The sequence below is a fragment of the Lampris incognitus genome, chromosome 20 (assembly GCF_029633865.1).
Source record: "Lampris incognitus isolate fLamInc1 chromosome 20, fLamInc1.hap2, whole genome shotgun sequence".
Classification (NCBI taxonomy): domain Eukaryota; kingdom Metazoa; phylum Chordata; class Actinopteri; order Lampriformes; family Lampridae; genus Lampris; species Lampris incognitus.
Genome location: NC_079230.1, coordinates 16819102 through 16842410, shown reverse-complemented (window position 1 = coordinate 16842410; position 23309 = coordinate 16819102). Strand labels below are relative to the sequence as shown.

At 45.9% G+C, this 23309-nt stretch overlaps 1 protein-coding gene across 5 annotated transcripts in view; it reads left to right on the top strand.

Moving 5' to 3' along the window:
- The window catches only part of fgf11a (fibroblast growth factor 11a), a 102665-nt gene that overhangs the window by 71549 nt on the left and 7807 nt on the right, over nucleotides 1-23309 (top strand). For all 5 annotated transcript variants that reach the window (XM_056300355.1, XM_056300353.1, XM_056300351.1 and 2 more), the window contains one exon: nucleotides 7139-7242. In XM_056300355.1, the coding sequence (XP_056156330.1) occupies nucleotides 7139-7242 (104 nt within the window). The remainder of the gene's footprint in view (nucleotides 1-7138; nucleotides 7243-23309) is intronic.

The following is a 23309-nucleotide window of genomic DNA, read 5'->3' as shown; positions in this document are numbered from 1 at the left end:
CAGAATCCATTGGGGTGCGTTCCTGGCTTAGGCCTGCTCCATCTTTTGAATGTCACTCTGAGCTCTGGACACTTTCGCTGGAAAAAAAAATCACCATCTTTGCTTGTCCAAAGGAGTTGAATCAAGTGCACCTGGACTTGGTATATATCCGTGAAGATGTTTCGCCTCTCATCCAAGAGGCTTCCTCAGTTCGTGCCTTTCTGACTAGACCAAGCTAGACTAGCTTGGACTAGACCAAGCTGGACTAGACCAAACTGGACTTCCTAGCTTGGTCTAGTCAGAAAGGCACGAACTGAGGAAGCCTCTTGGATGAGAGACAAAACGTCTTCACGGATATATACCAAGTCCAGTTGCACTTGATTCAACTCCTTTGGATAACCATGACCTGGATGAATGAGAACATTCACAGACATCTTTGCTTGTGTTATTTCATATGTCACATAGGACCAAGATCCCATCCCTTTTATAGAGTCGCCATGGAGACAAAGATTTCATTGATGCATGGCCTAGACAGGGGCGAGGTGCATTGTGGTATTTAGACCTCAAAGGAGAGAATGGTTGAGTGGTTCGATAACACGACTGATACTCCAGTCTTCAGAGGTGAACCATGAGACAAAATGCTGCCTGCTGGGTTCAGAAGAAAGGAGTCATCGTGGTCACCTAGGGACTAATTGATTTTTGGGGCTTTCTCTTCTCCGTTTGCTGTAGCGATGACTATCCATTTACCGCTTGTGTATGATCTTAATATCGTCATTTCCCTTGTCTAACGTTTTGAACTAAAGTTCACACGCCTCATTGTTTCTAATATTTCTAACCTCAAACCCTTTGAAACATGGACTTCCAGTTTTCATGCACGGCTTGAAATTGAATAATTGTTTCGCACGAACTGAATACCCATACAGACATCTACTGAAGAGTGAAAAGAAGCTGGTTTAAAGGATTTCTGTTTGTTTTGAGGTCCAAGGGAGTGACAAGAGCGCCATAATCCATCATGAAAACAACACTTAACAGCCATCGTGCATGACCATCATGTATCAGGGGGATGGAAAGAGTTGTCCATCCTTACCATTTGCAAAACGATAGCTTTGCCAAAACCTGCATTCATGTCCAGAATTGCTATTTGGGTAAATTACCCAGTAAAGGGCGCACCGCCCCTTTTAAGCCAATGTTCTTCCACAAAACTACAGCTCCCTACACATCCATCTTGCTGCACACATCAACTTTCCAACATGGGGGAATCAACCTTGCAACACAACTCTAAACAATGTGAATAATTATAAATGCCACTCCAAAAGCAGAAGAAATATAAGTTTTCTTGTGAAAGATGATAAAACTCTTTGCAAATATCTACTACTACTACTACTACTACTACTACTACTTTTGGCTGCTCCCGTTAGGGGTCGCCACAGCAGATCATCTGTTTCCATCTCTTCCTGTCCTCTGCATCTTCCTCTGTCTCACCAGCCACCTGCCTGTCCTCCATCACCACATCCATAAACCTCCTCTTTGGCCTTCCTCTTTTCCTCTTCCCTGGCAGCTCCATATTCAGCATCCTTCTCCCAATATACCCAGCATCTCTCCTCTACACATGTCCAAGCCATCTCAGTCTTGCCTCTCTTGCTTTGTCTCCAAACCGTCCAACCTGAGCTGTCTCTCTAATATACTCGTTCCTAATTCTGTCCTCCTTCATCACTCCCAATGAAAATCTTAGCATCTTCAACTCTGCCACCTCCAGCTCCGCCTCCTGTCTTTTCGTCAGTGCTACTGTCTCCAAACCATACAATATAGCTGGTCTCACAAACATCTTGTAAACCTTCCCTTTAACTCTTGCTGGTACCCTTCTGGCACAAATCCCTCCTGACACTCTTCTCCACCCACTCCACCCTGCTTGCACTTGCTTCTTCACCTCTTTTCCACACTCCCTGTTACTTTGAACAGTTGACCCCAAGTATTTAAACTCATCTACCTTCATCACCTCTATATCACCTCTACTACTAAAATTCTTTGCAAATATAAAGGTATAAAACTGAGGCCGAGCTGGCCATGCTACGATAGGACAGGTAATTGCATTGTCATCAAATATATAGCCATGTGTGATAACTTATAAGTGTTATGCTGTGGTTTGCAACATTATAACCTCTTTGCTTACCATTTCTGCAGGATCCCTGCTTTAGGTAGACTGCAAAACTCCGAGATGATATCAGTGTTTGCAGGCCACTGTCGCTCAAGGGGACAGGGCATGAATTTGCTGACTTTGTAAATCCTGCTGGTTGCTGTTTGTGGTCACTAGAGAAATGAAATTCTGATAGCATATTTAAAACTGAGATCAGAGTATCGCCAAGGGCATGGGCATTGATTTAATCTTGTCGTTTATCGTCTTTCAGAGGCGCTGTATTGGGATGAAACACAATTTTGTTGTCGAAATTAATTACAATGAACATCCATTCTGCAATTTTTCTCAGAATGAGTTGAGCGAGAATCATCTGAAAACTGGTTTTGGTTTTATTTTATACTTTACATTACCAAACAGTTCAGTGTGATGACCCTCAGTTATATTCTTAAATATGCTGTTATTGCTTATATATGTATGTTAGCAGATATTGTGATGTATATCGATATCGTGTGAAACTGATGATTATCGTGATAATATTTACTGTATTGACCAGCACTCTCCCGACCATATCTATTATACACTACTATTACTTTTGGCTGCTCCCATTAGGGGTCGCCACAGCGGATCATCCGTTTCCATTTCTTCCTGTCTTCTGCATCTTTCTCTGTCACACCAGCCACCTGCATGTCCTCCCTCACCACATCCATAAACCTCCTCTTTGGCCTTCCTCTTCTCCTCTTCCCTGTCAGCTTCATATTCAGAATCCTTCTCCCAATATACCCAGCATCTCTCCTCCACACATGTCCAAGCCTTCTCAAGCTTGCCTCTCTTGCTTTGTCTCCAAACCATCCAACCTGAGCTGTCCCTCTAATATAATCATTCCTAATCCCGTACTTCTTCGTCACTCCCAGTGAAATCATATCTATTATACAAACAAACTTAATTAAAGCGCCATATCTGGGGCCAGACATTACCTTTGAAACTTAGTTAACACTACTAAAATGCAACTTATTGGACTGTATTAAAAGACCCAGTCCAATAAAACAATCCACTATTGCACATTGTATTATATTATATTATATTATTAATTTTGCCTGACTTTTATCTAGCACATTTATATGTATGAAGACATTAGCAAATCCATTCCAGACTTAGCAGTTTTAAAAGATTTTGTCTTTATTAGACCTTTGATGGCGCTGTGATGTACTGGCGGCCTGTCCAGGGTGTCTCCCTGCCTGCCGCCCAATGACTGCTGGGATAGGCTCCAGCATCCCCGTGACCCTGAAAGCAGAATAAGCGGTTTGGATAATGGATAGATGGCTATTATATTATATTATATTATATTATATTATATTTGATATTATATATTTATATATTATTATATTTATTATATTATTATATATTATATATATTATACTTTATATTGACATGCATGCTAGCATCTATTGAGTCACTCTGTGCTTTTATCCAGCAACTTCCCTGCAAACAAAATGCAAAGAGCAACCACTGCCCGTCCAGAGGTTCAGCTGTGTGTGCCTCCGTGGTCCGCCACAGACGGCTAATCCTCTTCCCATTTCCACCGAGACCGACTGCACTGCACAATGCAATGCTGCACTGCAGCAACAAACATCGCGGCCCACAGATGCCCTCTGCACAGCTTAACTCTTCGCCCTGCCACGCCTCGCCTCCCGCCTTTCTCCTTGTTTGTTTATTGTGTAGAAGATCTCAAGCCTCAGATTGACCAGTGGGATTGATTCAGTGACCCCCTCCACCCCTCCATCCACCCACACACCTCCTCCCTCTCTGTTTTTCCTCCTTCGTCTCTCTGTCTGTCTCTCGCTCAAAAGACTTTTTAATTAGTCTAACAGTCCTCTGTGCCTCGCTGGGTGTGTAGAGGAAAGGGGGGGTGGTGGAAAGAAAGTGGGACTGAGGGAGACAGCGATACAAGAGTGAAGGAAAAGAAGGAGAATAAGTAGAGGGACAAGCCAGGACAGGGAACTGTGATAAGGAAGCCTCCTTTGATTGAGGGACGGCTGACGCTCCCTCTATTGGAAACGGGGGAGCAAGAGAGATAGTGAGAGATGGAGGGAGAGGGTGATGAAGAAGAGGCAAACAACAATGACAAGAGACGAAGGGTGAGAAGGGAGAGTTAACGGGAAAGATAGAGGGTGTGTGGTATGTGTGGTGCCGGGTTTCTTAACTTATGTGTGTTTTAGCAAGAGGGAGAAAAAGAAGAGCGGGGGGGGGGGGTAAAGGGAGGGAGGCGGTGTGTGCTTTGCTCTATTTGTCATGCCGGCCATGGTCTTTGGTGACACGTTGTTCATTTGCGAAAGCGACTGGTTGAGATTCAGGGATCAATAGAGCAAACAGTGGCAGGGCTCAAAAGGTAGAAAGAGAGAGGGTGATAGAAAGAAAGGTAGGTGTGGGTTAGATGAATGGGCGGGGGGGGCATTTTCACCACCAACAATGCACCATCATTCCATCCCCACTTCTTAGACGATAGTACCAGTGTTGTTACATTTATTGAGCGATGGCCAGAAATGACATCTATTTACTGAACCTAACCTACAATCCATCCTTTACCTTGGAATGAGTTTTGATTGGAAACTGATTTGCATAATTACTGCGACCACAATCTTTCCTGAGCAGAGGACAGGTCATTTTGACAACTACCCTAAAACACCATTTCAGAATTCTCACTCGCAATTTGAAAAAGAAAGGAAAAAGAAACTTCAGAATTCACAAGTTAAGATCAGGTTTGCTGGGGGCGTCCAGGTAGCGTAGCGGTCTCTTCCGTTGCCTACCAACATGGGGATCACCGGTTCGAATCCCCATGTTACCTCCACCTTGGTCGGGCGTCTCTACACACACAGTTGGCCGTGTCTGCGGGTGGGAAGCCGGATATGGGTATATGTCCTGGTCGCTGCACTAGCGCCTCCTCTGGTCGGTCGGGGCGTCTGTTCGGGGGGGAGGGGGATAGCGTGATCCTCCCATTCGCTACGTCCCCCTGGCGAAATGCCTCACTGTCAGGTGAAAAGAAGCGGCTGGCGACTCCACATGTATTGGAGGAGGCATGTGGTAGTCTGCAGCCCTCCCTGGATCGGCAGAGGGGGTTGGAGCAGCGACCGCGATGGCTCGGAAGAGTGGGGTAATTGGCTGGATGCAATTGGGGAGAAAAAAGGGGGGGAAAATCCACACAAAAAAAAGATCAGTTTTGCTGATAAATAATGCAGCAAGGGAACTCTGATCCCAAGTCAGGTTTTAGACTTCCTGCTTTGTGCAAAAATGCAAATCTTAAATGTCGTAGCAATGATATTATTTTGAAACGCAGCACGGCTAGAGACAAAAAAATTGTTTTTTTCTGAATTCATATTCCATTTTGCTTGCTCTATTTTGGGATCATGAACAAGAGTTAAGGATTTTAAACACTGGCAGGACTGGCACACAAGCAGTGAAGAAGAAAGAGTGAGTGTTGGTCACGCTGCGAGGAGGACACCAGGAATAATCACCGTCGCCACCATTCTCCTTTAAGACATGCAACATTTAGGAAGTACAGAGCATGCAGGGTGGCCTAGAGTCTGTTGCGTAACGGAAAGGGTCACAGGCTCGATCCCTGCCAGCCAGCGTGTCAATCCACACTCTGTCAAAGTGTCCTTGAGCAGGACGTTGAGCTCCCCTCAGCCTTTCCATACGCCACTCTGGATAAGAGCGTCAGCTGAAAGGCTTACATTTACATAAATACAATTTTAGCACGATCATCCTGGGTCTGCCTAGTATGCACGATACATACAAATGTCAAATGATTTCCCCTGCAAAAAAAAAGATTAATCACTTTAGTTGTCCTGTAAATGGGCGGACAGTGTCCTCTAACGACCTCTTTTGGTTCAGGCTGTTTTCCTGTCCACGTTCTGCTGCTGTGTTGAGCCAGTCGTCTGCTCAAGGGGCTTTGATTGTCATGTAGCACTCAGTCGGGGCGATGAAGGTTGGTTTAAGTCTTCAGGGTTTGCTGCATTTTGTCAATATCACTCAACTTACTGTGTCACTTTTTATAAGGCTCTGTTTATAAGAGGGCACCCCAAGCGCACGGGCTAGATTCCCGAGAAGAATACACACACACACACACACACACACACACACACACACACACACACACACACACACACACCCACCCCTAACACATGGGACCTGCCTCATCTTTTTGTTATCTGTACTCACACTAATGAGCCAAAACATTATGACCACTCACAGGTGAACTGAAACACGTGCACATACACACACATGCAGAAACACATCCGTTGCATGTGCTTGTTTAGAGACTCGTGTAACGTTCAGCTCTGTCCATAGAAGCCAACAAACAAATGATAAATGGCAAGCAGTTGCAGGCTTAAATCCATGGTCAATCACACACACACACACACACACACACACACACACAGTCGACATGAACCCCCGCTGAGGAGTTAGTTGATATGTAGAGCTATGCACATAACAAACCAAGGTCCCACTGAGGGGCTCCAGTGAACTGCATTACAAACTGCTGTTTACTGTTTCAGGATGGGGGGAAATGAATTCAAGGCAGGCTCTGGAGATGTCACGTTCTAATGTATTCTTGAAGCTCTCGGCTAAGCCATTCACTGTCTCTCTTTGTTCTCTCCCTCTCTCTCTCTCCCTCCCTCCTTGTCTGTCCCTCTCCAACATGGAAATTCTCTGTGCTGTCACTTCCAGGTGTCGTCTGACCTCAGGTGTACAACAAACCAGACCCCCCCCTCCTAAATCTTCTCTCTTTACCCCTCCCTTTCGATCACACTCGCATCCACTTCCTGTTCCAGTCTTTGACAGATATACAGCAGAGTTGAGGCGGTGAAATAGGTGCCAGCTGGAAAGCCATTGTCTTTTTTAATGCCGCAAGCCACTGTGAACATTTACAGGAAAGAATGATTGCTCTAACACTTGTCCCCTCTCTCCTCCCCGCTTCCCTCTGTTTTTTTTCTTTTTCTTTTTCTTTTCTTCCTTTTTTTGTTGCAGTGCAGTTCAACTTGATTCCTGTGGGGCTTAGGATAGTGGCCATCCAGAGCACCAAGACAGGGCTCTATGTGGCCATGAACAGCGAGGGCTACCTCTACACCTCGGTATGGCAACCGTTTGGTTATCGCACAGCACCACAAAACTTCAAAACCCCATCATGTGATGAATGCAACCCCTTTTTTTTTGTCTAAATCCTGTCATTGCACCGCTTGGCTTTGCTTTGCATATGAGACGAACAGGCGAGAGACAGTATATATGACAGCTGAACATGCATTTTAATGTGGCGTTGCAACTTGTTAAAAATGAACTAATGCAGACTTCCACCACATTTTTGAATCATGCTTGGCTGTGGAAGTTGAATAACCATTTCGTTATGTCACAGAAAGTTGAATCAGTTCATCTGGGCACAATGTTTGTTGAGAGAGAAACGTTTCATCACTCATCTGTAAGGGACCTCTTCAGTCTCAACTGACTGCAGGTATCACCACCCTTATAAACAATACAGTGGCATAACGACCACCGAAAACAACCATCAGTTTCATATGCAAATTGCCATTACAATGGCCATGTGTACTATTCACAGAGGGTTTGGGAATAGTTGCAATCACAGCATTTTAAGATGGTGACAGATGTACTCTTAGCCAGTTCAGGAATGGTCGTTCCCTCTTCACATAGATGGCCTCTTTGACTCCCCATTCAAACTAGCGTTCCTCCCTATCAAGGATGTGCACATCCTCATCCCTGACAGAGTGGCCACTGGCCAGTAGATGGGTGTAGACTGCGGAGTCCTGCCCTGACGTGTTAGCTCTTCTGTGTGGTGCCATCCTCTTGGCCAGGTACATGAAGAGCACATCTGTCACCATCTTACATTGCTGTGATTGCAAACATTCCCAAATCCTCTGTGAAAAGTACACATGGCCATTGAAACTCTAGTTAATGGTCACGCCTATTTGCATATGAAACTGATTGGTGGTTTCGGTTGTTATACCACTGTATTGTTTATAAGGGTGGGGATACCTGCAGTCAGTTGAGACTGAAGAGGTCACTGAGATGAGTGATGAAACGTTTCTCTCAATAAACGTTGTGTCCAGATGGACTGATTAAACTTTCTGTGATTTTCTTACCTGGGTTTTTGAGCATGCATCAAGACAGCTGTGTGTAATGTTTACTGTTTTGCCCTTTGAAACCCACCGTCTGAGCACCGGGGCTCAAGGCACTGTGTGTGGGGGGGGGGTGTGCATGCATACATGCCTGCGTGTGTGTGTGTGTGTGTGTGTATGCTTGCATAGGCTGAGTGAGGATTTTACCTGATCGCTGACAGTGCAGCACATACGTAACTGATACGATCCAATGCATAGTCTTGTGAACAAGCTCCCACAGTCCCTGTAGGGATGAGCAAAGAGGAGCAGCGTTGCGCGAGCCACAGCGCTGAGAGTTAGACGGGAGGGTAGACGGGAAGCCGAGCCAGGCAGAGGGATGGATCAGAGTGTAGTCCTTATCTTTTATTTTTCCCTGCCCGAGAGGAGGCAAAGTGTGTGAGATCCTGTTTGAAGTGCATCGGTGTGCTCCCTTCAAAGTTGACATACTGCTGCTCGCTCACAAGCTGCTGCTGCAGCGTGTGAGGGGGGATGACAGCAGCATGGCCAAGACTCAACCTTCTGCATGTGGTACACTTTGCCTATTCGGTGGAATACTGAAAGGTCATAACAGGAAGAGCTCTCCGTCTGTCTCTCCTATTGTTTTCCTCACATGCATGCACATATGCATATCCACGTGCACACTCGCTTATTTATATAAATTAAAACTCACTTTTTGTTTTTGTTTTTTTTGTTTTTGTTGACTGACATACTTTTGATTTAACCCTCACTGAAATATTGACACTGAAATATTGACAGTCCCTGCCTGGGTCCTCTTCTAAAGCTTCGAACTCCAACGTGAAGTAAATACACTGGTCTCTCTCACACACACACACACACACACACACACACACACAGCAGCAGCACAGGTGTAGGTAGCTGTAGAGGTTACACTTACGCAGGCATTCTCCTGACAGAAGAAAGGTGACCCATTTTCACCAAGGGAGAGAATCACAGAGAGAGAGAGAGAGGGAAGTGAAAACGGAGAGAAAATCCCTCTGAGATGAGCATAGAGCAATGGGGGGGGATCCTTTTTTTTCTCACCTTTGACTACCTGCTCAGCTATTCTTGTGTGAGAATGTGGGGACAGGAGAGAGAGAAGAGGGCGAAAGAGAGAGAGAGAGAGAGAGAGCGGGGGGGGGGGGCAGCAGGCATGTTTGGCTCTCCATGCCTCGGGTCTGGGACAGAGGCAGCGCAGAGCCTCAACACCCTGTTATGCAACCCTTAGCATGTGGAGGACAGGCTCCTGCGTCATCTCCATAAGGACGAGTGGCTTTTAGCGAGCAGTTCAAAATAACCTCCATGCAGAATGCAGTTTGGGCATGTCGTAATGCTGGCGGATAATGACCTGTAGAAGATGTGGAAACCAAGTTAATTTTTTTGAGGCTGTTATGTTGTAATAGTAACTCATCACCATGACAGTTTAATCAATAACTCAGCAATGCTTTTCACCAACACATACGTGCATGAAAAATATTACCAAATCACTAATTAAAGCATAACATGTACGGTAAATGCCTGCAGCAATGGCGAGAATCATCATTAAATTAATAGGCAGACAGGGTCAGGATGGGATGGATTATTCTTCATGGAATAACAGTCTGAGAAATTGGTAACACGGTGGCCCAGTGGTTAGCACTGTCGCCTCACAGCAAGAAGGTCCTGGGTTCGAACCCCGGGGTTGTCCAACCTTGGGGGTCATCCCAGGTTGTCCACTGTGTGGAGTTTGCATGTTCTCCCCATGTCTGTGGTGGGTTTTCTCTGGGTGCTCCGGTTTTCCCCACCATCAAAAAGACATGCATGTTAGGGTTTATACTGCTGTCTGTGCCCCTGACCGAGGCATGGGAAGACGGACTGGAGTTGGTCCCCGGGTGCTGCACAGCGGCTGCCCGCTGCTCCTAGCTACACAGCTAGAATGGGTTAAATGCTGAGCGTAATTTCCCCACGGGGATCAATAAAGTATTTCAAAATCAAAATAAAAATAAAACCATTCATATAGACTACTGTAAACATATGTAAAAAAAATGTAATTTAACACCAGCGAGGCCAGAATATACCTTATCACCTCAAAAGCTGCGGCTAAAAAGCACCACAACATGTCAGCTGATGCCTGGAGCCCAGCTAACTAGCCGCTAACTTTCTACGTAAAGGTTATTACATTTTAAACTGCAAAACTTTGAATTTGGGATGTATTTTTTCTGAAAGAAATAGGAAGAAAATGTCATTGTTTGTATTTTGCAAAGCCATGTCAGTTGTACATGCTGTGTATCTTTAAACTATTTTGTCAGTGGACTCAGAAACTGTTGGATTTAACAACGAACAGTTAGCTTGATGAAATAAGGTGTCATGGACCTTGCTGGTAACTGTGGGAGGTTGCTGACATGTATCTTTCTGGAGGGATTCAGCTCAGTCAACAATGACAAAACTGTTTTACTTCACTATTCTTTCATTAGCAGACTGTCACCAGCACCGTCAGTGAATATAATTAGCATTAACTAGATGTTAGCGGTTTCCTCCTGCAGTCCAAAGATGTAAGTCAGGTGCATCAGAGATACTAAATTACCCCTAGGTGTGAATGTGTCTGCCCTGTGATGGACTGGCGACATGTCCAGGGTGTCCCTTGTCTTCCGACCAATGACTGCTGGGATGGGCTGCAGCACCCCGCGACCCTAATTAGGATCAGCGGCTTGGAAAGTGAATGGATGAATGAACAGATTTTAAGCTAACCAGAAGGCTGCTTAACTGAGACCCGTGGTCAAGCCTACATGTGTTTATATTTATTTTCTCACAGCAAAATATTTGTGTCCGATAAATCATGTGTGCTTAGGCATGCACGTTTTTCACAAAGGTACCAACCATGTACGTAAAGAAGAGAACATAGAAGAGCACGAGGAAGACTGATGTCTCCGGCTCGGACATTACCCTGACATTTTCAGTGAGGAAGAAGGGAAAGGAAGGGAGGGAAGCGAGACAGGACAGAATCGTCTGGTTTCCTGAAACACAATAAAGAGCACGTTCAGTATATGGACATATGGTACTGCATATGGTCTTCTATCAGTATTTGCTTTATTTGTAGTGTTTGCTTTGTAGCTTTCACTCTTTGAATCTCTCCCTTTCTCTCTCTCCCCCCCCTCTTGCTCTCTCTTGCTCTCTCACTCGCTCGCTCTCTTTCACTTCTCTCACTCCCTCTCTCTATTTCTCTCTCCCTCTCCCTGTCTCTCTCTATCTCTCCCCCTCTATCGCTCGGTGCCTCTCGATCTATCTCTCTCTCTCGCCTCTATCTCTCGCTCCCTCTCTCTGTCTCCCCCTCTATCTCTCGCTCACCCTCTCTAACCCTCTCTCTCCCTTCCTCTCTCGCTCTCTCCCTGTCTCTCTCTCTCCCTTCCTCTCTCGCTCTCTCGCTCTCTCCCTGTCTCTCTCTCTCTCTCACTCTCTCCCTCTCTCTCTTGCCTCTTAAAAATATTCTATTTCAATGGTAGGTGTTATGGCTCGCCATCCTTTGGAACAGAGAGGTAGTGAGCGAGACACAACACGACTATTCTAAAACACCGTTGTACAACAACACAAACAATCCCAAGACTTTCTCATGCCAAAGCCAAACGACAACTGAAATGGGAATCATTTTTAAAAGTTGGGCTTTCACGTTATTGTCATCTACCTTACAAAAAAGCAGTAAAAAACACGAGAAAGAGAAGCGTGGGTAGAGACGTGTTGAGAGGCTTACAGTCAGACTTGTTACTGCACTGCTGCAGCGGCTTTTCACCATTAATCTTTAATGGGTCTCTGTGGCAGACAAAACCCAAGATGGCATCACTGGGTTGGCCTCTGAGACCATTATACACACACACACACACACACACACACACACACACACACACACACACACACACACACACACACACACACACACGTATAAGTAGGAGCCATTTCTAATAGATGTGTGTTTATATTGGGAGTCTCGGCAGGCAGGAAGGTAACGTCGGGGTCATGTTGTTCTGCTCTAAGTCCAGACCCGGGTCTGATTTACAGCCTGTTTGTATTTGCACTCACTGGCAACTTTGACCAGCTTATGGAAACAGCAGTTAACAGGATAGGACAACCTAAGAGACGGCAGAGGTGGCGAGTTATAAACATGGAGACACACACAACACAAATACATGCACACAGACATTCAAAATCCATGCATGCACACACACAAACACACACACACACATGGTTACAAAGTTAACAGTGAGGCCTGAGGGATGTTAGAAGTTGCTTTCCAATATTTTGCAGCCACCAATAAAAGACCACAGTGAAAAACTTTTTTCCAGTTTCAGCTGGAACTGAAACACAAGTGACCTGACTGAAACCCAAGGTTACGCTTTTGGGCTCCTTCATTAGCAAGTGTTAAGTGGAGGGACACTGATAAACGCACGAATAAATACACACATGATTATGGACATTACATGCATTAAATTCCCATGTGCATAAGTTGTTACTGCTTGAGTTTACTGCAGTGGTGGTAATGATAATTGCGGTCTTTATGTTAATGGTAATGGTAATGGTGCAGCTGTGGGACACTTACTTGTCTCCATGCTCTTGTCTTTCCTCTGAGGCCTGCATGCACACACTTTAATGATCACATACAATGTTTAGAATACACAGTCAAACTCCTCCATAAGCCATCACCTGCTCCTTTCCTGTCTCACTGAAGCCAGACAGCACTTAACAGACCCGGTCCAGACACGGGAAGGTCAGCAGGAGCACATAAAATCTGTAAAATAAAAAAAAATAAAAAATGTTGAGATACCCAGAGATAACACGGGGATTCGAACCAGCGATCCCCGTGTTGGAAGGCAACGGGATAGACTGCCACGCCATCCAGATGCCCCTAAATATAAATATTAATCATAAAACCAAACCTGTCTTTCCAAGACAATAGTACAAAACTAAAAATGTGTGGCACTTGCCCTTTGACACTACTTTATGATTTTATTTTATACAAATAATCTTGACTTGACTCACTGTTAAAATAGTTGGCATGTTGTGTCTTTGGGGTAAATTTTTCAAGATTTTTTTTAATTTTGACATTCAAAAATACTAAATACCTTTTATTTTTTCAAAATATAGTAAGTAGAAGTAAACTTTTACAAGTCCCTCCACAAAGGAGACACAAAAATGGCCTCGTCTTATCTGCATGATATTAGTAACTCTGTGTGTGTGTGTGTGTGTGTGTGTGTGTGTGTGTGTGTGTGTGTGTGTGTGTGTGTGTGTGTGTGTGTGTGTGTGTGTGTGTAATATGATATGCAGGGGTATGTGTCTGTATTCAGGGTCGGGGCTGTTCCTCAGGGAAGGGACACGGAGTGACGGGGCTGGCTGGATCTTACCTCCAGTAATAACAAACAAGGTTTATCGTTGTCACTGTGTTAAGAAGAGGAGAGACGGGGAAGAATGGTGGGGGGTGGAGCGAGGGAGGGCAACAGATAGCAAGAGAGGAGGGAGAGAGAGAGTGAGCAAGAGAAGGATGGCCTGACAGGCCCAGACATACAGAACATAACGGTTCCGCTGGGAGCAACAACGCCGGCGCACTCATCTTTCTTCCTCTTGCTCTGCGTCTCCCTTTATCCTCCTTCTCTCACTTGTACAGCTCTTATGTGCCTGTCAGTCTGTCTTCCTTCCCTGCCCAGCCATTTGTGTCTGTCTATCTCTCGTGGTTTGTCTTTCCCTCTCTCGCTTTCTCCCTCCTCCCTTGCTTTTTCTCAGCCTGTGAACCTCTGACATTCATAATTACTATCAGACACGTACATCAGGATGCTCTTCTTGGACTTCAGTTAACCTTAGACCACCGTCATTCTGAACAGACTAGTATCCAAACTCCACAGCCTGGGCCTGAACGCAACCATTTGCAACCGTACTCTGGATTTTCTGACCAACCGCCCCCAAACTGTCAGGTTAGAAATACATACATCCTCCACCCTCACCCTGAACACTGGTGTTCCACAGGGATGTGTACTGAGCCCTCTCCTGTGTGCCTTCGTCACCCATGACTGTCTACCCATCCACGCAAGAAACACCATCATCAAGTTTGCAGATGACATAACAGTCAACAGTGATTTCTAACAACGATGAGTCAGCATACAGGGATGAGGTGCAAAACCTGACAGCCCGGTGTTCTGCCAACAAGCTCATTCTTTTTTTCTTTTTAATGTATTTCTGATTTTCCCCTTTTTCTCCCAATTTAGTGGCCAATCGATCCCTATTTTAGTTCAAACACCCACCCCCGTAATGCATGTGTTCGCCAACTGCATCTCTCCGGCTGGCAGTCTTGAAGGAGATGCCTCCCTACTTTCGTGACGAGGCGAATCCGGGCCGAACCACTGCTTTTTCCGACACACATAGAGACGCATTCATGTGACGAACACAAGCTGACTCCGCCCCCCTCTCGAAGACAGCGTTGTCAATTATTGCTGCTTCATCGAGTCCGGCCATAGTCGGATCTGACGAGACCAGGGTGCGAACGCTGGTCCCCAGTGGGCAACTGCATCGACACAAAGCCAATGCTTAGACCGCTGCACCACCGCGGACCCAACAAGCTCATTCTTAACGACAAGAAGATGTCTGTGAATGTTCTCATTCATCCAGGTCATGGTTATCCAAAGGAGTTGAATATACCAAGTCCAGTTGCACTTGATTCAACTCCTTTGGATAACAACAAGAAGACTAAAGAGATTGTGGTGGACTTTAGGAAGACAAGGAGAACAGATCCCAGCTCAGTGTTCATTGATGGCGAGGCAGTGAAGAGAATCTCCAGTTTTGAGTTCCTGGAGACGCACATTCCTGAGGACTTCTCCTGGGCCATACACATCTCCACTGTCATTGAGAAGGCCAAACAACACCTCTATTTTCTGAGAAAGCTGAGGAGAGAGCCAGATTGCCACAGAACCTTCACATGAACTTTTACCGGTGCACAGTGGAGAGTATCCTCACGTACTATATCACAGCGTGGTATTCCAGCTGCACCAGGAAGGATCAGAAAGCTCTGCAGAGAGTCATCAAGATGACCCAAAATATCATTCGGACACCGCTTCTGGCAGATGAGGACATCTACCAGTCCCGATGTCAGAGCAGGGCTTCCAACATCATTCGTGACCCTACCACCTCTTCAACTACTCCCCTCTAGCAGTTCATACATGCACGCACCACAAGACTGAAAAGCAGCTTCTTCCCCAAAGCTGTCAAATTGTTGAACATGGCCTGACACCCCCTCCCCCCTTCACCCCACTCACACACTCACTACAACACACACACACAAATGCACACATAACACACATATCACTCCCCCCACTGACTGAACTCTCTACTGTGCAAAATATGCCCATATGCCATACTTGTTTACTTGTTTACACTCTATTGTATTGCTGCTAATTGTTTATTTGCACACCGGACCACACCTTGAACACTGCTGTTCCTTTGGCTTTTTAATTGTTTTAATATTGTTTTTAAATTAAGGCAGTGCAGTCATAATTTCATTGTGTTGTTGACTTGCACAGCAGTACAATGATACAATGACCATAACATATCTTATCTTATCTTTTCCCTGTTCAGGCCTGTCCCTTATCTTCCGTCCTTGTCCCACCTCTCTCTTCTACCTCTCCTTGTGTTGTCCTCTTCCTGTCCTCCACCCTCTCTCGCTGTCCTGCCCCCTTCCCTGCTCACTGTCACCTCTCCTCTACTCAACGATCCTCTCCCTCGCTCCCCCTCTTCCCCCTCCTCCGTCTGCCATCACTCCACATTTTTGTTGTATCTCACCTCTCCACCTACTCATTTCTTCACCTTGGCCCTGTAAACGGTTGTAAAGGGGGCTAAGCAAGGCGAGGCTAAGCGGGAGCGACAACGTCTACAGATACAAAACTCAGAACTTGTTCCCGGATTCTCATGTAAACCATCTTTGTTATATTGGTAAATCAGTCTCATTGTTTTTTTTTTACTATTGTGTGGAACAACATTTCTCCTTTGTCCCTAAACTACAAGCCGGTGATAACCGATACTTATTGTCGGGCTAAATGGCATTGAATAGAGACATTTATTAACTGGTAAGCTTGCAAGCTGCACCCAGGAAGTGTTGATGAAGTTTAGCATGTCTTTCTCTTTGTATTTATCCCATTATTTTTTGTGTCCACCTCCACCCTACCTTTCTTTCCACTATTGCCCTCCCTTGATCATTCGTCGCCACACTCCGGCAGTGAATTAATTGTTTGTACATTGTGCATACTTAAGTATGGAGTATATGTTGCACACTATTGGGTATACTATTCAGCATGTAAAATCACTGGCGGAAGTGAGTAATGACAGGCGCTGGTGCAAGAATTGATCAGGGGCCCCTGATCAATATACATTTCATCAAATGTTAATGCAAATTGAATGACTTGCTCATTTGGCTAACTGCAAGAGAGCTTGACCTGATCCCAGAACTACCAGTAGTGTAAGCGACAGAGCGAGCAACAGTTTCTCCATGACCAGCTCTCTGTCAGCTAACAAACAAATCCAACTTTGGAAGCTTATCTCTCTCTTTCTCTCCCTGTCTCTTTCTCTCTCCCTCTCTCTCTCTCTTTCATCCGCATGCTTTTCTTTTCTTTTCTGTGTACAACTTTTGTGTTCATATCCAAAGACATCCTGCTGCTCCTCACAGATGTTAGTGTTTTTTTCGCTTGCTAGCTAACTTTCAGATCCAAGGTAGCTGGAGAGAATAAACACTCATGGACATGGGAATCATGTGACAACCGGCAAGCAATAAAATAACAATATTTGGTTATGGGTGTGTGGGTGGTGTGGCGGTCTATTCTGTTACCTACCAACTCGGGGATCGCCGGTTCGAATCCCCGTGTTACCTCCGGCTTGGTTGGGCGTCCCTATAGACAGTTGGCTGTGTCTGGGAAGCCGGATGTGGGTATGTGTCCTGGTCGCTGCATTAGCGCCTCCTCTGGTCGGTCGGGTGCCTGTTCAGGAAGAGGGGGAACTGAGGGGAATAGCATGATTCTCCCACGTGCTACATCCCCCTGGTGAAACTCCTCACTGTCAGGTGAAAAGAAGTGGCTGGCGACTCCGCATGTATCAGAGGAGATGTGGCAGTCTGCAGCCCTCCCCGGATCGGCAGAGGGGGTGGAGCAGAGACTGGGACGGCTCGGAAAAGTGGGGTAACTGGCCGGGTACAACTGGGGAGAAAAAGGGACGTAGAGGGGGAAAAAAATGCAAAAAGAAAACACTCATGGACATAGGAATCATATGACAATCAGCAAGCAATAGAATAACGATATTTGGTTATATCACTTTCCCAACAGTCTTTGGCAACATAATGAAAAGTAATAATAGTTTCCACAGAAGTCTAAAAGTAATAATGATTTTTTTCTGTTCTCAGTTGATGGGTCTTTGACGATAGCTTAGGGTGTGCGGTGACTGTTGGTGAGAAGAAATCATCGGAGAAACCATGACTTATGAATGCTGTCTGCAGTATATAGGTCCCATAGGTCCCAGACTGTTCCCGCATTAGGTAATTCTGTATATATATTTATGACTCGTAATGTTGCCCTGTAAAGTAGGTGCATGGGGCCTGTGCTCAAAACTCTAAATCGCAATTTTCCCAGGCCCCCTACCCGGGTGCATCAGCACCTCCTGCACCCCCAGTACATCCGCCCCAGTACATTTGGGTGAATCACATGAAAGCGGCATCGACCCTTTGTGCCATCAGAAGCAGAACTCTGTCGCTTCCACTTCGTTCATGTGGATTTACCGACGCTGGCTGCAGTCGAGCCTCCTCTCGGTGGCCGCATGTTGCTGTGGAACTTTTCACTCGGTCGATTTTGATTGTTTAGTGACTGCAAGCTCAATACTCAGTGTTTTCTTCTGTGTTTATACATGCCTTTCACTTACTGAATTTGCATACTAACATCACTAAAATTTGCATTTTATTAGTATGTAGTATGTACGTACTTTTCAAGACACTGTCTCATAAACCCCAACCGGTTTCCCCCCTACCCCCCCCCCACCCCCCACATATCGGCGGTGTATCGGGGAGCAGGTGTGTGCCAGGGCTGTGCGGCGGTCCTGGAGCGCCAGGCCATCGGGGAACCGCTCGGCAGAGGTTAATGGAGGGGAGGGGGAACTCCTTGTCACAGCTCCATTGTCTGAGGCACCAGGACTCGCTTACCTGTGGGCACCTCCTGAAAATTGCTTTCTGATAAAAATAGTGCTCAGCGGCGGACCTGGCCCACTTTATTAGCCGTGTGCTCCGGAAAAGCCTCCCGGGTAGAGAGATGGAGGTGGGGAGGAGGGGTGTGAAGGAGGGAGAACAGGATGGATGGTGTACAGAGGAGGATATTTGTGTGTGTGTGTGTGTGTGTGTATGTGTGTGTGGGGAGATCTAGTTGCACGAATGTATGCACACACACACACACACACACACACACACACACACACACACACAGAGGTGTGTATATAAATATATATACAGTACACACACACACACACACACACACACACACTTCCCTGTGCAATTTAGCCAACCTCCACGTCCACACAAACACACATGTTCAGCCAGGTATAAACAATCTGACAGAGGCAGGCAGACATAATTGGGCCGGGCTCTGATACCCGGGACCAGAGCTGGCCAGCTCTCAGCAAGACCGAGAAAAAGTTGGACAAAGTAAAAGTTTAGTTTGCCAGATGACATTGTGGGTCTCCACTTAGAGGATAAAGTAATACGGCTTCACTATTCAGTACGGGGAATTATTGGTAGGGAGAGGGGGGGGCAGAAGGGAAGGCCATTTTTCTCCTCCTCTCACCCTCAATTTCAGACGAGGACAGAACAGGGTAGCCGGCCCAACACTTTATCGAACAATTTACTGGATACAAACTCTGTTCGCAAATTCTTCTGTCAGTTGCGGTGGCATAAAAATCCGAGCCATGGTGGCTCGCCGCCGAGGTGACACGCCATGGTGTTGCTGCATGGCGAGTAAGCAGCGGCGTGCAAGTGAAGGCATTGTGACTAGCAGCTCCTTCTCCCTCTATTAGAGCACTGCAAGCCATCTGAGCAGAGCGGAGCATCACTCCTCCTCCTCCTGTTTCTCCTTCATTCATTCTCTGATCCCTTTACTCCCCCCCGCCCCCACCCCCAAACACACACACACACACACACACACACACACACACACCTTTGTGGGCTGTCAGCTTTATATGGGGCTCGCTAGATAGGGATCACCTCAGATCACATGACTGGGAAGGGGCATGAGCGTGAGGGGGGGGAGGGGGTAGGATAGAGGGAGAAGTAGGGGATGGTAGAGGGGAGGATACGGGTGGAAGGAGTTAAGGGGTGCCGGGAAAGCAAGGGTAGGATAGGCGCAGGAGAAGGCCAGGGAGAAATGAAGGAGGACTGGAGGAACGTAAAGGTTAAAGAAAGAAGAGCAGGGGGTAAAAGGGCGGAGAATGGACGGTGGTTTTGTTAGACGGAATAGGAGGAGGGGGAGGACAGGGTGCACAGGCAAGGATGCCACGGTACCGCATCCGCCCGAACACGCTTCAGGTCGCCGGCTCCCCAGTAGCAGCACTGCATAACGGCAGGAGTTACGGCAGCACCGCTGAGCGGTCGTGCCGAGCGGGGTAAAGCCCTGTTCCACATCCCAGTCTGTGCTAACAACCCATAAATACACACACACACACACACACACACACACTCATGCAAAGTACACACACACACACACACACATACACACACACACATAAAAATCCCTCCAGTACTTCAGTCCAGTACAAAATCCCCATCTTCTGCTGTACAGGGAATTGATATTGTTGCAGTTGTGCGTTTTAGCTCCACGCTGTGTCATTGGCTGCCATGTCTTGCAAAACTAGTTAATTGGGATGGATGGTGCTGGGTGATACGGAGTTACCACATCCATCATCACTCTGTTAACTATAACGGTGCAGCGCCCCTCTCTGTGCAGACTTGCTGGGGAATAGAGAGGAAGAAAGAGACCGAGTTTGCGCGCGCGTGCGTGTGTGTGTGTGTGTGGGTGTGTGTGTGTGTGGGTGTGTGTGTGTGTGTGTACGTGCATCTGTTTGCATGTGTTCATGCATCCACAGAGGAAAAGGTCTCTCCAAGGTGTATGCTGCAAGTCAGTCAGCCTACCTGCAGTGCTGTAGTCTGGAGTGGCTCACTCGAGACTTGACGTACTCACACTAACAGGGCTTTAAACACACACATACACACACACACACACACACACGCACGCAATACACCATAGCTCTACTACCCAGATGTCAAGCGTTGTTAAGATTCACTGCAGTTTACTTGTTATGTAATAATACCAGTGGCTGTGTCAGTGTTTTGTGTGTGAACAATGAATACACAAGGTTACACAGCTACACACAACACATCCTGCCACGCAACACGCACAGGAAGCTCACTTACCCGCATTCATTCTCAGCTCCTGAATTTTACCACAACCCCTAACCCTAGTTGACCAAACACTAACATAGACAGATTTTCACACATCACACACACACACACACATACCTTCCCTCCTCCCTTCTGACCTTCCACACCTCCATCATCGAGTCAGAAACCCCTTGTCTGTTTTTTTAATTGAGTCAGCACTCTTCCCACTCTCCCTTACTCTTACTTCGTCCGTCCAACCTCTCTCAACCTGTCCCTCCACCCCCCCCCCCCTTCCTCCCTTCTGCCTCCCTTTCTGATGAGGCAGAAAAAGCATGCAGACACACGTGGAAGTAGAGAGAGAGAGAGAGAAAGAAGGAAAGGAAAGGAAAAGAATGATGAAGTGAGAGTTGATGAGAGAGAGGGGGGATAAAGGGAGAGAGAGAGGAGAAGGAGAGGGAGAGAGAGAGAGGAGAAAGGGAGAGGGGTGAAGAGGTAGAGGTAAGGCAGGTTAGCGCCGGTTCCCTTTGGAAAATCCCCAAACGCACAGCAAGGGTCTGGCAGTCAAGGTGAGAGGCAGAGGACATCCCTCCCCTCTACCCCCTCCCTCCTCACCCCCTCCTTCTTGTGCACCCGCCTGCACCCTCTCCAGCTGTTCTCATTACTGTGTGTGTGTGTGTGCGCGCGCATGCGCGCGCATGTATGCTTGGTGTCTTTGTCAGTATGGTCGTAGATGTGTTTTTGTCTGTGTGTGTGTGTGTGTGTTTGTGTGTGTGTGTGTGTCTGTCAGTGTCAGAGGGTTTTGTACGTGTGCGTATCTGTCGGCATCTCAGTTGGTGTTCTTGCATAGCCTGACCATGTAATAATGGAGACAACAAAATGTCTTCATCAGAACATATGTTCTTAAAGTGTGTGTGTGTGTAATTATAATCCTGTATGACTGGATGACTAGGTGAGGGAGTTGCTTTATCTGTCAGTTTTCATGCGCGCATGTGTGTGTGTATGTGCGAGCGTGCGTGCGCGCTTTGGTTGCTTAGGAGAAAGTCGGCCCTGATCCAGCTCCAGCACTCCTCGGGGGGTCCCTGTAAATGCCAGAATGTTGGCTTAGACAAGGACCCGTCTCCATCTGAACTTTGAATGCTTAAACTTCTGTGTGCCTAGGTCAGCAGCTCGCTGTCACTCATAAGAATGAGGAGAGCACCAAATGTTAAAGTCCAAACAAAACACACACATACACACACACACACACACACACACAAGACTTTCAAAACAGGGATGTGTTAGAATGCAGTGCATGTCATTCAACACTGACTTAATGTAGTAAGACATTACTAAATCTGTGTGAAGGTTTCTTGCTTAAAGGGCTTGGCAAGGTCACCTTGTGTGTCTGGGGTCATTTTTTACCTTCAGTCATAGTTTCCCCTTGTGTTTGAGCAAGTACATGTGGGAGCGTGTTTTCGCAACCCTATTTCATTGAACTTGCCTAAAATTAACCTCAACTGCCTTAACCTGACTTAACATCAACTTCTACCTTACCTTAACCTGAACCCAACACTTACCTTAAGCTAACCTTAACCGGTACCTAACCTGTTCAATAGCTAACTCACAGGGTTGACCCCGTCTGTGTACCCATAGCCCAGTACAGATGCTGGCACAATAATATATCACAACATTTGGCCATGGGTTGTTGCATCAGATCACCTTTTTGTTCTTTTTAGGAATGTTTTAATGTTATAAATAGTAATTGAAAGGATAATGATCAAACAGTTGTAGGGTTATACATATGCCGCAGAGAAAGATAAGCATCCTTACATAAGCATAACTGACACAAACTATGTGTTAGATTACTTAATTAACACATTAGTTCTTAACTGTAAGAGTTTGGTTGCTCGGTTGGGTTTAATGGCGAGGTTTTCTGCCCATTTGTTCGCATAAGAAACGACACTGAACAGGCCTCTCTGGTAGCTAGTTAGCTAGCTAGCTATGCTGACATACTAGCTCTGTATTTTTTTGTGCTTCATCCACATAGCATCCAAAAATATATGTATATATTGCAGAGTTTCTTTTCGTACAGAAGGCTAACACTCAGCTAGCATACATGCTGTGTAGCATAGCTATGAAGATACAAAGTTTCAATGTTTGAACTTAGGACAGCTACCAACTACGAAACAAACTAATCCCATTTCCTTCATGTATCTAACCATTCATGTTATACATCTGAATTTACCTACCTGTAATTCAATAATGACAAAGCTGCGTAATAGCATTATCAACAGCCAACAGTATAGTTTCTGCTAAATACGTCTCTAATAGAAAATATAGTGAGAAGATGAGACGTCCTGCTTAAGCTGTAACTTGCTCATTTTTCTTTTTTTTTGTCAGATTAAGGTGTATGATAAAACATTTCTCCAGTTGGATCTGCAAAATGTCTTCTTTGGGACCATAAAAGCTGATTTGCTATGCCATGTCATAAATGATAACAATTTCTGCCTCCAATATCTCCAACAAAAAAAACCCCTCTGAGGCAAGTGCTTTTTTTTTCTGGTAGAGAAACTTCATTCATTATCAACCAGATAGACTTTTTACAACCTGGACCCTTCTTGTCTATCTAAACATTATTTTCACAGCC